This window comes from Ochotona curzoniae, unplaced genomic scaffold, assembly GCF_017591425.1.
Source record: "Ochotona curzoniae isolate NIBS_2020 unplaced genomic scaffold, NIBS_Ocur_1.0 contig_1014, whole genome shotgun sequence".
Classification (NCBI taxonomy): domain Eukaryota; kingdom Metazoa; phylum Chordata; class Mammalia; order Lagomorpha; family Ochotonidae; genus Ochotona; species Ochotona curzoniae.
In genome coordinates, this window is record NW_024464920.1 from 46,320,885 (window position 1) to 46,335,767 (window position 14,883).

Below are 14,883 nucleotides of genomic sequence, written 5' to 3' on the forward strand. Positions count from 1 at the left end.
AGCCCCAACTTGGTCCAATCAGAGTAAGCTTCAGCTACACCCTGCGTGCAACCAGCACTTGCTGTTTTCATCTGAACCTGGATGTGGAAGGATGAAGCTGTGCAAGTCACCGGACAGCCAGCAGGAGGCAGAGGTGAGAGGCCCAGACAAGCCAGTCTGGGTCCCCTTGATCAAGTTGCACCTGAAACCACATTTCCACACTTGAGTCCAATCAGCTTTATTTTCTGCAGAAGCAGGTTCTATTGGGTTTCTCTTTGCAATAGCAAAAGTCCTGCCTGGCAGGGTGGGCGAGTGAAGACCCTCCCAGGTGAAGGCTGCTCGGGGTCCTACGAGCAGAGAGAGGGCAAGGGTCAAGCTGAACCTGGTTCCCGACATGGAGTGTATGGGCAGATAGCTCCAGGGCTGTTGGGAACTCGATAAGCTTTATGGTGTCCAAAACAGGCAGATCCAGCCAGGAAGGGTACACTTGGGAGCTGCTCGCGTCCACTCTGTAGACAGAGGTCAGGTGGGGAAGACTGCCCAGTGGCCAGCAAGGGCCTGGTCACGTGAGGGTGCACGTGCAAAGTTAGCAACCCTCCAGCTCCGAGTCTCCAGGCATCAGGCGAAAGTGACTGCCTTGTTTGGCAGCTGCCAGTGGCCGCGGGTACATGGAGGGATGGCTTGGTGGGTTTGGGGTTTCCTCTGGTCCCTGAGAAGGTGGGACACGAAGCCACAAACTCACACCCTCCCAGCCCCAGGGAGCATCTGACAAGGAGAAGATGGACAGCCAAGCTCTGCAACCATCTGCTAAGAAATGCCACGAGGAGGGGCCCATGTGATCAGCAGGTGCCAGTAGGGGTCCTTGGAGGGTCAGGACCAGGGAGGCGGGAGCGCTGGGTGCAACCTGGAAGGGAGACAGCGAGGCTGAGACTTGGGGGAGCCCCTCACGCACACTTGGGCCTCCAGGCAACCGTGCCTGAGACTCCATCCTCTACCCACTTGCACCTCATAGTCAGCATCTCCACTCCAGCCTCAGGAGTTTGGGGCTAAACCTCTTCTTCCCTGAGCATCCTGCCTGTGGTCCCTGGGACCTGCTAACAACCCTCCTGGGACAGGGGTCTGGGTGTCCTCCCTGTCCTGTCCTCCTTCCTGGTTTCCTGCAGGGCCGGGATTGGGGGCCGAGTTAGGCACCTGCGCATTCCTGAGGCCTTGTTCCAGCAGGTGGCAAGAAGGCTAGGGAAACAGAGGTTTCTCCCTTACCCACCCTTGACTATCCTGGCGGGGATGCCACCACAGGGAAGCAGAGGCTGACTGCGACCTGAGCCTGCTGTGCGCTAGGAAGCAAGGGCTCCCTCCATACAGGGGCAGGGCCAGGGGATGGGGGCTCTTACCCTAGAGGATGCTACAGGGGCGCTTCTGCGGCCGCGTGGGTTGAGGGCACAGCACAGCCCGGATCGCCTCATCGAAGACAGTTTTGAGGCCCCTCTGGGTGAGAGCCGAGCACTCCAGGTATTTCACTGAGTCTGGGTTGGGCGGGGCAGGAAGCGGAAGAGCAGAAGCATAGGTCAGGGGATGCTGAGGTGAGATTCTGTGCAAACACCCCTCCCATAATGCACCCCCTGAGTATTGTGGGGGGCTGCCAATGGGGTCCTAGCACCCATGGGGGACTCCTGGGAACCGTGTCAACCTGAGAAAGACCTTAGATAACAGCCCATGCCTTAGTTTCCCTACAGCTGAAACCAAGACCCTGAATTCAGCAGGAGTGAGGCAGCAGGGGTAGGTAATTCTGGGACACACAGAGCTCCCCCCTCGCCCTGCCCCCAGGGCCTCTGATGTGGATCCAGTCCTCTCCCTTCCCCAAGCCTCAGGTCCTCTGGGAGGAGTTAGAGACCGGGGGTGCCACACCCCAAACCCCAAAAACTTAGAAGTCACCAGAAACTGCTGTGATTAACATCCCCATCCCGGTGCAGTCTCCCCACCACACCACATGTTGGGGGTTATGTGGGAATTCACAGACTTTAATTGAAGTCAGCCCCAACAGATCCCAGCCCACTTTGCCCCCTGTGATCACCGACCAATCAGAAAAAGGTCACACACTCTGTGGACCAATCCGAGTTGGCATGGCCTGTGAGTGCCCTCCCTGCTCTTTACAGTGTCCTAGTCCCTGATCTCCAAGAAGCTCAGCTGAGGTTGTTGGCTGGGGGCTCTGCTCACTACAGATAAACTCTACCAGCAGCTGGTCTCCTTCCTGCACATGGGTAGGGTGCACAGACCCAACTTCCGCAAGCTGTTAGCAATTGCTCCACTAGCCCGTTGTACAGATAAGGCAACTGAGGCTCGTAGAGGATGTGTGACTGATCCAAGCTCACACATGGGATGTGTCTGGTCTGAGGGGGCAGGAATCAGAGTGCCCAAGAGGACCTGTTCTCTTCCGGCTGACCGTCCAGGTACACAAAGAACAGGCAAGGCCGGCTCGGAAGCAGCATCCCTGACCTTCCGGAGGGATCCTGTGTGACACCCCAAGTCCACTATAGCTCATCAGGATCCCTGAAGTGAGTAACTGTAAAACCCTTCCTGCTGAGAGGACCAGAGAAAGCTTAGGTGAAGGACGCTGAACTTCGCAGCCCCCTAGAACCTGCAGGCGCATCTGAGGACACAAGTGGGCACACACAGGCTCCAGGTCGGCACCTGCTCCCCATGGGGCACCAAGCCAGATGCTGTGATTTCCCCCTTCAAGCCAGAGAAACAGAACAAGGAGGGAAGCTGCGTTCCAGAGCCACGCAGCTGGGAGGAGGGAGGCTGGGAGGCTGTCACCTGCCAGAGGTGTGTGCTGCAGGGAAGGGGCACCTGCCAGGTCCTGCTCAGGGTCACCAGGGTCTGGCTGGCAAAGGCAGCAGCCTACAGGTCTCAGCATCGCCCTTCAGGCTTGGAAGGGCCACCTGGCACCTGGCCATGAGCCCTGTAAGGGGCCCATAGCAGTACCTATTCCTTCCTCTGCCGGCTCCCAGCTGCCTCTACCCCAGCCTGGCCCAGCTCAGCAGGTTCCGACACCCTGAGGGTTCTGAGTTGGGGCCTGCACCCCCATGGCTCTGCTTGTGACCATTCTAGGACACTGGCCAGCCCCACCCTGGCCAGTTTCCATCCCTAGGACACGCTAACCAGCAGCGATGTCCACATGGGCAGCAGGCCAGGTACCAGGAGGCGCTGATGCTGGAGGAATGGAGCCGGGCCACCTGGGCAGGGACCTGTGCACTCAGCCACCCCAAGCTGGGCAGCCGGAAGCCAGTGACTTCCCCTCCCTAAGCCTCAGTTTCCTGTAAAGTGGGGGTGGCAACAGTCCCTCCCTGTTGCTGAAGGAGTGAGAATGAAGTTGGAGAAGGTTCTGTTCTGGTTCTAAGAACAGTCATATTGTTTAGCCATGATCAACAGCGGGGAACAGAGTCCGCCCCCAGAATTCGTCATCTGGGGAGGGGGCGGGGAACCCCACAGAAGGGGTCGAAGGCAGCTGCTGCCTCCTGGCTATGGCTGCAAATACCCAGATCTGCCCCAGGGCCCATGACCTGCCCCACCCCAGGCCAAGGCAGCAGGACCCCCAAGTCACCCCCAGGAAAGGCCGTGGAGGACTGTCCAGCTTGTGCTGATGCAGGGACTGGGGCCCAGAGAAGGCAATCCATTAGCCCAGAGTCACACAGCCGGTCAGAGCAAGAGCTAGGGCCCCTCCAGGCCAGCAAGGACACAGACTGGCAGGAAGGAGAAAGGGCAGGGCTGCCCTCTCTGGCATGAGTGAGGACAGAACTGGGAGCCGAGGCTGGGGCCAGAGACTCAGACTGGGGACAGTGAGGGGAGAACGGGGGAGTCCCAGAGAAGATGGCGGCGTCCCGGGGCCAGTGCGGGTGGGGACTGGCGTTGTGGTTTCTCTTCCTGTGAGAAAACATGAGGCCCTCCCAGTTCCGGCACGTGGGTGAGTTGGGGCCAAGGCAGGGAGGGGTTAGGGCATGAGGGTAGGACCCAGTGGGGGAGGCTGAGGGCACAGGGGCCAAGCCCAGAGGGTGGTCCTGGGCTCTCAAGCACCTCAGCCACTCAGAGGAGCTCCCACCAACCTGTTCCCTAGCAGCAGTCTATCGCCCTCCCTTCAGACCACAGAGCAGCCACCGCCTGGCTTTGTGACCTGGGAAATCACTTCCAGTCTCAGGGTGAGGGGGCGGTGGTCAGGAGAGGGCAGAAGTCATGCGCCACCTTTCTCATCTTGGGCAGAGACGTCTCCTCTGAGGCGCCTTCCAGGACAAGCTAAGAAAATGACTTAGCTCCAGCCACATACAGGACAGCCTACGCCACCCCCACCTCTCCTTGCTTGCAGCATGTGCCCTTGTCTCCTGTGGCTAATTGTGGATACCATAGCCACGAGCTAACACCACGCACTGCCCACCGGGTACCATGTGTACAGGAACTCCCTTAATCCTCCTGCCCCCGTTGGAGCTGTCGCTCTCGCCTGCCTGATGAATGAGGACTCACAGGCAAAGAGAGCGCCTAGGCCACAGGTCCAAGGTCGCACAATGAGTGCGCGGGCAAGGCTAGGACCCTCTGCATTCCACTGGCCTCCCTGAACCCCTTACCAATCTCCTTGGCCAGAGCCAGGCCCTGTGGGTAGGTGATGGGTGCTAGCTTCTTCTCCTTCAGCTTCTCGATGGTGTCCTTGTCATCGCGCAGGTCCAACTTGGTGCCCACCAGGATGATGGGCGTGCTGGGGCAGTGGTGCCGCACCTCGGGGAACCACTGGGCAGGACGGGAATCCCGGAAACAGCATGTGGGTGTGAGCAGATGGGAGGTGATCAGGTGCAAGGTTGTGCGGGTTGTATTTGAGTGGAGGAAGAGAGGAGCAGGTGCAGGGTCATGCAGGGGTCAGGGCAGGCACCAGCTCAGGTGCCCCCTGCCAGCCTCGCCGCTCCCTTCCTCCCCTCCTGTGACCCCATGTGCCCCTCACCTTGGCACGGACGTTCTCATAGGAGGCCGGGCTCACGAGAGAGAAGCAGATGAGGAAGACGTCCTGAAGACATAGAGCAGGGGAGAGTAGCGATGAGCGGACACCCACAGGGGTCTCGTCCTGGCCTCTCCCACCTGTCTCCCCACCCCTGCAGCCCCTGAGAGGAGCAGCCCATGGGGCATTCGTGGCTCAGGTGCTCCTGCCCCAACATACACAGTGGCCACCCCATTCAGCAGATGGCAAAGGTGAGGCTTGCAAAGTGTACCCTCCCCCTGTTTAAGTCCAACTCCAGGCCTCTCCTAGGCCAACTTGGAGCAGTAGAGCATCCTGGGCCTGGCAGCCACAGAGCCACCTGCAGGCCTGTCTCACCACCTTCTCCCTCCCCTGGCACTCCGGGGCTGCCTGCTGAGCCCATGTCTGCCCCACCTGCAAGAGGCCAGGCAGTAGCGGAGGCCCTGAGGCCGAGCCTGGGAGGAGAGGAACCCCATGATAACACTGGACAGTGGTATGGAGTTGGGCTGGAGGAGGACAGGATCTGGGTCCCTGGAAGGGCATCCCAAGCAGAAGAAACAGAGAGAGCGAAGGTACAGGCCTGCAGAAAAGAGGTGACCCACCGTCTGGGGGTAGGAGAGAGGCCGCAGACGGTCATAGTCCTCCTGGCCAGCTGTATCCCATAGCCCCAGGTTCACGGGCTTACTGTCCACCATCACGTTGGCTGAGTAGTTGTCAAACCTACAGGAAGCAGCAACAGAGAGGCCAAGGTCAACCCCAAGCTCTGACATTGGGCCATGCAGCCCAGCCCCACACTTTCCCTTTCGGAGGTCGTACACCCCAGCCCCGTTGTCCCATTCAGAGGCCAAGATCCCAAGAGGTGCTGGGAGTGACCCCAAGTCACTCAACACCAAGCAGCCTGGTTTGTTTTTGTTTTGTTCCTTTGTGATTGATAGGTCCTAGCAAAGAACAGTTAATCCAAGGTGACAACATTGTGGCATAGTGGGTAAAGTCACCTCCAGCATTCCATATGAGCACTGGTTCAAGTTCTAGTCACTCCACTTTCAATCCAGCTCACTGCTAATGCCTCTGGGAAAGCAGCAGAAAACATCCCAAGTGTTTGGGACCCTGCCACCCACCTGGGAGACCCAGATGAAGCTCTTGGCTCAAAGCTTCAGCCTGGCCCAGCCCTAACTGTCTCTGTAATTCTGCCTTTCAAATAAACAAATAAATCTTTAATACTGATGTGAGTTTTTTGGGGAAAGGGACAGGGAGGAAGGGCCACCGCCAGAGGGCACCTTGCTGACCCCCACAGCTGGGGACCCCAGGGGAGGGGACAGCCTGGAATCTGCTAAGGCATCCCCAGAGGGCATTTAGTGACCTCCTCTTGCCTCCTGTGGGCAGCAGGCCATCTGGTCGCTTCACAGTTCAGCCTGGAGCCCACAGGGAGAGCTGTCGGGGACAGCCCCAGCAGGGCAGGAGGCACCCAGGTGCCCAGGCCTGACCCAGCCCCACAACTGGGGGAGAAGAAACAGAAACTGGACTTGGAGTCCAGGATCAAGGTCAGAACCCAAGAGGATTGAGGTGGAGGAAACTGGGACCAGAGAGGGACAGTGCCTTGCCCAAGGCCACACAGCTGGGGAGCTGCTGCACTCTGTCTACAGGGACGCTTGCTGCTGCCTCTGATCTCGCCTTGAGTGCTCTGCGCAGGCTCTGCTCCTCTCCAGACCCGGTCCAGTGCGACCCCACGCTCCTCTGGCTCCTCCTCCTCCCCCAGCCCAGCTGCCTCCCCATGCCTGTGCGAGCTGTGGCCCTGCACACTCCCACCTGCCCCTCCCCTGTTCTCTTCCCCACTCCCACTTCCAACACCTCTGCTGGCTGTTTCTAACTCCTAGACAGGCTTCAAAACCTTGGCCAACCAATTCTTCCTCTGTGGGGGAAGGGGGATCTTCTCTGTCCCGGACCCAGGGGAGAGTCCAGGGGCCCCTGCTTTGGGTGGCTGCCCTGTCTTGACCAGGAGTGAATAAGCAATGTGTCTCTCCCCCACCCCACCTCCACCCAGGCCACAGGCTCCAAGCAAGCCAGGCTCCTATTCTGCCCCTTCTTCGCTGCTCTGCCACCTGCAGTCCCCAGCTGGTGCCAGGTGAGTGCAGGGAGAACAGCATTGAATCACTGTTGGCAGCCCCTGCGGATGCCACTTGCTCCAGGAAGCCCTCGGTGACAGGCAGCAGAAGCATTCATGCTTCAGGGCAGCTCCTGGGAAATGCACAGCCCCACCCCCACACAGGTGGGCAGGGCAGCCGGACTGTCTCACACACCTACCAGCCACGCTTCCTGGAGAGAGTTCCTGGCCCCTTTTCAGTTCCTCAAATTGCCTCCTCCTGCCTGGAAAGCTTCTGCCAGTCACACCCTCTCACTCCCAGATGCCCTTCCCCTTTGCCTCCTCTTCCCCTCCATGGCCAGCCTGACTCTTACTCATCCCTCCAGCCCCAGCTCAACCTCACCTCCTCCAGAAAGGCTTTCCAGGCCCCCAGCAGGTGGAGGCAGACCCCTGTCCCAGCCTGCAGACTGCACTGGCCTGTTCTCCTGGCCGCTGAGGCCAGTACTTCCTCTCTCTCTCTCTCAGACCTTTAGGGAAGTCTTGAAAAGACAGAGACCACTTTAGCTGCCCTTCTAGGACATGCTACGATCATTCCTCAACAGTCCTCCGTCCAGAGGACCAGCTGCAAGGGAAATTTGTGCTGGAGACTCCTGGGTCCCCCTTGTTCCTTAAGAGCCTGTAGGCAGTAGGAGACGGGGCAGAGCGAGCAGATCAGCTAGAGGCACAGACCCCAGGAAGGACTGGGTGCTCAGGACCAGGCATGGGGGAGAGGGAGATATCAGACTTGCCCTGTAGGACCCAGACCCCTCTTGGCTCAAGGACAGGGTCAAGGGGCTGTCATCTGCCTGGAAGACTCTGTGCCCAGTCTGCTGACTCCTTGAGAGATCAGGGCATGAGAAGGTGGAAAAACAGCATTAGCTGCTGGCCCCACCATGAACAGTGCAGGTCCTTCCCAGCAAGGCAGGGCTCTGCTGCACCTGCTCAGAGCCTGCCCTCATAGCCTGGTCATCACTGGCACCGGCTGTGCTCTGTCCTGGAAACTGGGGCAACTGACTGGCCAAGGGCCCTGTCTTCAGGGAGTGTTGGTCCCTGAGGGGACAGGCACTAAGCAATAGTAAACTCTAAGTCAAGCTGCAGGGCGTTTGGGGACCCAGTGAGGGGAAGACAGTGTCCCACCCATCAGGAGTGGACATGCAGAGGCTGAGGGCAGGCGGAGGGGCAAGGGTCTGGGATCAGAAACTCAGGGAGCCTGGAGGGGCTGATAGGGGGTGTGGCAGGTAAGCCTGGGGATATGACAGGGGCCATCATTCAGGACTTCCAAGCCAGGACAGTACAGGGTACTGAATTTTAAGTGGGAAGGAGAACAACAGAAAGGATTTGGGTCAAGGTATGGCGCTAAAGTTAGCTTCAGGAAGCTCCACCTAAAATAAAGGGGTAAGGTAGTAGGGTGGGCGGAGAGACCCCTCCCATGTCATGGGTATCCGCAGGCAGGCTATATCCCCGCCTCCCATCTAGCACCCTCCCCAGGGTAGCTTCAGTCTCCCCATCTGTGAAATGGGGCCCTTTGAACTGTGGTGTAACTGGTTTAAGCTACAGGCAATGTCCTTATCCCATGTGGGCACTAATCCGAGTCCTAGATGCTCCACTTCTGATCCAGTTTCCTGTTGATGTATCTGGGAGGCAGCAGAAAATGTCCCAAGTGCTTGGGCACTTGTACCCACACTGGGGACCCAGAGAAAGCTCCTAGCTTTGGCCTAACACAGCCTAGGCTGTTGCAGCCATTTAGGGAGTAAGTCAGCAGAAAGAAGACTTCTGTAGCTCTGTCTTTCTAACAAATAAAATATATGTTAAAGAGAAAAAAAATAATAACAGGTCCTAGGCTTCAACAATGAATCCAGGACCTAAGTCTTTCAGACATAGATGCTGTGGCCACAGGACAGAAGCAATACCTCGAGTTACCTGCCTAGCTGCCATGGTCCTCATCCATTCTTCCAGCCTTCTGGACGCATCACTAACTCAGCATACAGTGAACTGGAAGGTAGGTGCACAAGGCTTGGCAAGAGCCAATCAGGGGACAGCCTCATGGGCCTCAGCGCCTGATTGGCCAGCTGGAAGCGCTGCCTGCTCTGCTCAGGGTAGTGAGCTCTCCCAGGCCACGTTCAGATCTGCCTCTGCGCAGTGAATAGGCCCTCGTCAGCTCCGATTTATCTGATCTTGTGCAGTGTGCACTTGTGCTCCTCACTGGCAGCTAACCTGCTACCCAGACCCCACCAACTGCCTCAGCCCTTACTTCTGGGTCAGAGACCAGGAGTTGTCTGCTTTACCCAGCCCACCCCCTCCCTCGCTTCCCATATCTTCTAAGTCAAAGACCCCCACCCCCCGCCCTCACACAGACCCCTACACAGCAGCCTCTCTGAGGGCTTCTGCAGAACTCAGTGACCAAGAAAGAGCGAAGGATGCCTAGTTGATACCTGGTTGTCAGGCCCCAGTGTGAAAGGAAAATGAGAATGTCAGAGCATTAAAACATAGATGGATGGATAGATGGATAGATAGATAGATGGATAGATAGATAGATGATAGATAGATAGATAGATAGATAGATAGATAGATAGATAGATCATATATGCAGGGCCCTTTGATCCCTGAGTCCAACCGGTGAGGGGAGTGGTACTCTACAAAGCCAGTTCCAGTTGGGTGCTCTGGCCCAAATTCTCAGACAGACCCAGGAAGGGGGCCCTCGGCCACTCTGCCAGCTTCTCTGAGATTGCCCAGGAAAACCACTAAAGCCACTAACAGCTACCAGGGGCCAGGGTGGGGGTGGGGCCTCCACACTGCTGGCAAAAACTTACACTGGCTGAGGGCCAACAGCTGCCACCACCCAGCCCTGGGGTGGGGTCTGGGCAAGGAACTTGGAATCTCCCAGTGCAGTGCCTATCTCTTCTAGAACAAGCCTCCAACAGGGCAAGAAGAGATAGGAGATGGGAGGGTTCTCCAGCCTGGCGATAGTGGTCTACCCTGATTCTGCACCTGCCTGTTCATCCTGGTGTGGAGCCAGCTCACTTGGAGGTACCTGAGAAACATCCAGTGATGGGTGGGGAATAACAGGAACCTCACAATCATGTTACAGGTGCACGCACGTGTTGGGAAGGGCCCTCACTGGCTGCAGGTTTTCCAGGCTCCTTGCCCAGTGTTTTGCTGTTAGCTGCCAGCCTTCCTCCTGCCTGAGGCAGGGTGAGGCAGCTGAGCCCATGACCCCCCACCCTCTGGGGAAGGCTGTCAGCAGAAGGAACCGGACCACCTGCTGTGGGCCAAAAGCGAGGGGTGGCAGCAGGAACATGTTCAAAACCAACGCTCCCCTTCACCCCTTCCTCTTGCGTGCTCTCTCTTCTTTCTGGAAGCCTCCCCAGCTGCATGGCAGATCTGCCAGTCCACTGACCATGACTCTGGCACCAAGGGCCTGATTGATCCCTGTCCCATGTGCCCCGCACATGGGACATGCCACCAGGGGGTGGGCCTGACCAGGTACCCATCCCTGTGTTCCAAGCTGCCCGCTCCAGCACTCACACAGTGGGGATGTACTCTCCAGGGAAGGCGTTGGTGGTGTAGCTGATAAGAAGGCATGTCTTCCCCACGGCTCTGGAAGACAAAAGGGGCAGAGGGCACAGTCACCGACAGCTGAGAGCCAACCTGATCCTCCAGGGAACCTCTCCAGCCCCCCGCCACGGGGCGTCCACCCAGGCCCACACCTCTGGACATCTCATGTCTGTTTTCTGCCTGCTGTGAGTCTGGGAAGGACATCTGGGAATTTGTGACAGTGCAGAAACGGCAACATCCTGGCCCAGAGGTGCTGGCCTACACAGCAGGTAGAACCAGGAATCGGAACTTTTACCCAAAGCTTACCAGGTGCACATGACAAAGGACACGCGGTGACACACAGAAGATGCCTGGGGAGCCTGGACTTGTCCACTAGGCTCTGCCTCCACCCTCTTGGGCTCCAAACCCCATCTGCATCCCCACTACCCAGTGGCACTGCCTGCAGTAACTGCCCCCTGCCTCAGTTTTCCCACAGAGAAAATGGAGGTGGGTCTGTCTTCCCAGGAGCATGCTGAGACATGAAACAGACAATGCCCACAGCAGCCACTGACTGCTGGGAAAGCTAGGGGGCTGCCTCTCCCCACCCCCCACCACCTGCCCTGGCAACTTAGCAGTCAAGGGCATAGGGCTTAGGACTCAGAGTGTCCTGGGTTCAAGTACTGTGATATCTCGGGGGACAGATTACTGTCTAGACTTCAGTTTTTTTCCACCTGTAAAATGGGTCTAAACATTAGAGTTGGTGCTTCACAAGCATGATGCCTGACACACAGCAGGCAATGAAAAGAAGGTGAACCCCATCATTGCACTGTCTCCCCCTCACCCTGCAGTCGGTGGGGGGTAGGGGCACAGGAGCTTGGTGCAAAGCCAAGAGCCCAAAGGGGCGGCAGCAACAGACCTCCTCCTGAGGGCTTGGTTTTGTCACTTCCTGTTCCTGGCGGGCAGGCTACTGGCCAGCTCACCCTCTCCTCTCCCCCATCGCGCTCCCCAAGGGCCACAAGGTAACTGAACGGCTGAGACCTTGCCCTTGACTTCCCCCCTCCCTCTGTCAGATCAGATCCAAAGCAGAAGTGAGCAGGGCCTTCACGCATCACAAGCAGCCCGAGACAGGCAGGTCAGAGCCAGAGACGCGGCCCCTGCAACCCTGCCCCCCCAACTTGCCCAAGACCTCCAGATGCCCGTCTGCAAAATGGGAATGCTGCGATGAGAGGCCCCACCCAGCTCCAACCTGCTGGGCTGGACTCACACTTGCTTAAGGGCAGGACCAAGAGCTGGGGGCTCATAGACCCCATGGGAGATAGACATGTTAAGGCCCATCATCTTGGGCCCAGCACAATAGCATAGTGGCTAAAGTCCTCGTCTTGCACGCACCGGGATCCCATATGTTCACCCGTTCTAATCCCAGCAGCCCTGCTTCCCATCCAGCTCCCTGCTTGTGGCCTGGGAAAGCAATCAAGGACAGCCCAAAGCCTTGGGACCCGGAAGAGGCTCCTGGCTTCAGATTGGCTCAGCTCCAGCCTTTGCGGTCACTTGGGGAGTAAACCATCAGACGGAAGATCTTCCTCTCTGTCTCCTCCTCTCTGTATATCTGCCTTTCCAATAAAAATAATTAAATCTTAAAAAAAAAAAAGAAGACCTGTCATCTTAGCTCTGATGACAGAAAGGCCCCTAAACCCACCTGTCCCTCTTGTCCCTGCAAGTCTCCTCTTTCTCCGGCTTAACTCTTTCTCCTCCCCCGCTCCCAGGTCAAGAGGAGCCAACCCATCTCAAGCTACCCCACAGCAGCTCTAGGGGCACAGGCCTCCTCTCACACCTCCAAGCTTCAGGGGCTGTGACTTTCCCAGGGCCACAAAACACATCAAGCCAGGGAACAGAGTCCAGGTCATGGCCACCTGTATGCCAGAGCTGAGGACAGGCTCACTACCTTGGGAAAGCTGTCCCCAGCACCTTGGGGTACAATGAGGAGCCCTCACACAACATACACACCTGCCATCCCGTACCCTCCACCTAGGCAATTTCCGGAGTGGTGTGGAAAGGGCTGAATTCAGCTTCTCTCTCCCAAGCCTGCCCTAGGGTGCTCCCTCTAGGTTTTGGAAGTGAGTTCTGCTCCCTGCCACCCAGGGGTGCCTACATCTGCAGAGCACGGGGCATCCCCGGGTGAGAGGGTGTTTCAGGTGAGGCTTGTAGGAAGCAGGCCAGGTACTTACCCATCTCCCACCACCACACACTTGATGGCCTGCATCGTGTCCGGAGCCTGGAGTGGCAGTGATGATGGCAGCGGTGACAGTGATGGCTCAGGGCCGGAGCTCCTGCGGGCACCAGGGCTGGGAGGAGAGAGCCTATGAGGTGCCGGCTAAGTAACGGCAGTGGCAGCAAGGGTGGTGGTAGGGCGCCAGGCAGGAGGAAGCGGAAGGAGAACTTACTCAAGCTGCTGGCCCACGGCCGTTTGCAGAAGGCGGGGCGTGCGGTCTGACAGAGCAGCTGGGGCCCCCTCAGGTGCTGGGCTGGATCTTGGTCCCCCAGCTCCCCAACACAAACACACACAGACACACAGAGAGGCACACTGTCCTGGGGCTCCCATAAGAGATCGGGAACCCCATGGGGCCCCTAGGGGACAGGTGCTCTCCAAGAACTTGAAGCTGCCAACAATTCAGTTTATCCCAATTCTAGACATAAGCACTAATGAGCACCTACTGTGTAGCAGGCAGTGGTGGTGAGGGCACAGCTCATCTCTGGTGCTCATGGTCTTTGAAGCAGGAAACTGCGGCCTCAGCACAGGTGTCTATCAAGCGAGACAGAAAGTGAGCAAGGCCACGGGGTGTGCAGTGGGTGCCTTGGAGTTACCTGGAGGGAGAGCCAGGCTCTGTCACCTGGAATCCCAGCTGCTATCCCAAAGGGGACGCTCTGGGAAGAAGACTTTTTAGCCAAGACATGGGGGTTCCCCTAAGCTAGAGCCCGTGTCGGGGTGTCCTGGGGGTGGGGTGGGAATGGAAAATGTAGGGGAGGGTAATGAGGGTGTCAGCTGACAGAGAAGGGAAATGAAAGGGAAGTAGCAGGCAGTGCCCTAAAGGGCTCAGCCCTGGGGCCCAGGCATCCTGAGGCCAGCCACCATGGCCCATTTCACAGATGAGGAAACCGAGGATCTGCTGCTTGCCTGGATCACTCTGCCCAAATATCCAGCTCAGACCCAGGTGACTCCCCTGCTGCTGTGCTGGAGGAAGCGGTGCCTGAGCTCTCTAGCTCAGGGTTAAGGGGATGTTGTAAAGTGGCTGTTCCCTTTGTCACAAGATAGACCTGGGAGGCGCAGGGTTGCCCAGTTAGCTCCTAGTTCAGTGTTCCTAGCTGCTCTTCCCCCACCCCAGCACTTTCAGCTCCAGGGAGAGGGAGCTGGGAGGGGAAGGGCAGGGTCACCAGACCTGCCCCTTGGGAGAAGCCTGGAAAACCCACCCTACAAGCAAGTGTCCTCCACGGTCCTTGGGCTGGGGCAGGCCGTGCTCAGGGATTTTACCGGGCACCTGGGGGCCAGCCTCTGTCCGAAGGAGCTGCAGGTGTTGCAAGGATGTGGCTTCACCCAGGAAGTTACCCACCCACCCACTCACCTTCAAGTCCATCTGCCAGCTGCTGGCCAGCAGGCCTGGCTTACCACTCCCCTGGAGCTATGCAAAGCTGTGCTGGATTCTGACCTGGCACAAAGAGGCCCAGCATCACCCACAACCACTCAGGGAGTCCCTGGCTGCCAGAGGATTTCATTCTGGACATTGTTTCCCTATCCACCAGTGGCTTACAGAGCTGGTATTATGGCACAGGTTAAGCCACCATCTGTGATTCCAGCATTCCATGAGAGTGCTGGTTCGAGTCCCAGATGATCCACTTCCAATCCAACTTGCTGCTAATACACCTGGGGAAGCAGTGGAGGATAGTTCAAGTGCTTGTCCTTGCCATCCGTGTGGGAGACCCGGATGGAGTTCCTGGTTGCTGGTCTGAATCAGTCCTGGCTGTCGCAGCCATTTGGGGGAGTGAATCAGAGGTGAAAGATTCTCTCTCACTCTCTCTCTCCCCCTCCCCCCAGCTCTGCCTTTCAAATTAAATAAATACATCTTTAAAAAAAGAGAGAGAGAGAGATATGCCATCCTCTTGGAAAGTTCCCTTACATCCATGTGCCATCCATCCATCCCCCTCTCTCCCTCACACACATAACATGCCCACATGCACCTGCACACGCGCACACACTCATGCACAT

The 14,883-nt window shown here is 57.7% G+C and overlaps 1 protein-coding gene across 2 annotated transcripts; it reads right to left on the reverse strand.

Moving 5' to 3' along the window:
* Window positions 1-201: 201 nt before the first annotated feature.
* RAC2 (Rac family small GTPase 2) lies at window positions 202-13,057 on the reverse strand. 2 transcript variants are annotated; one of them, XM_040985764.1, is made up of 7 exons: window positions 12,851-13,055; window positions 10,617-10,688; window positions 5,575-5,692; window positions 4,961-5,023; window positions 4,593-4,752; window positions 1,371-1,502; window positions 202-883 (listed from the first exon to the last, which is right to left on the reverse strand). In XM_040985764.1, exons 1-6 carry the CDS (start codon window positions 12,883-12,885, stop codon window positions 1,372-1,374), a joined length of 579 nt encoding a protein of 192 aa, XP_040841698.1. In that variant the 5' UTR covers window positions 12,886-13,055; the 3' UTR covers window positions 202-883; window position 1,371. The 2 variants fall into 2 exon arrangements, with proteins under 2 accessions (XP_040841698.1, XP_040841706.1); XM_040985772.1 differs by lacking the exon at window positions 10,617-10,688 and having other exon boundaries at window positions 12,851-13,057.
* Between the last annotated feature and the right edge of the window lie 1,826 nt (window positions 13,058-14,883).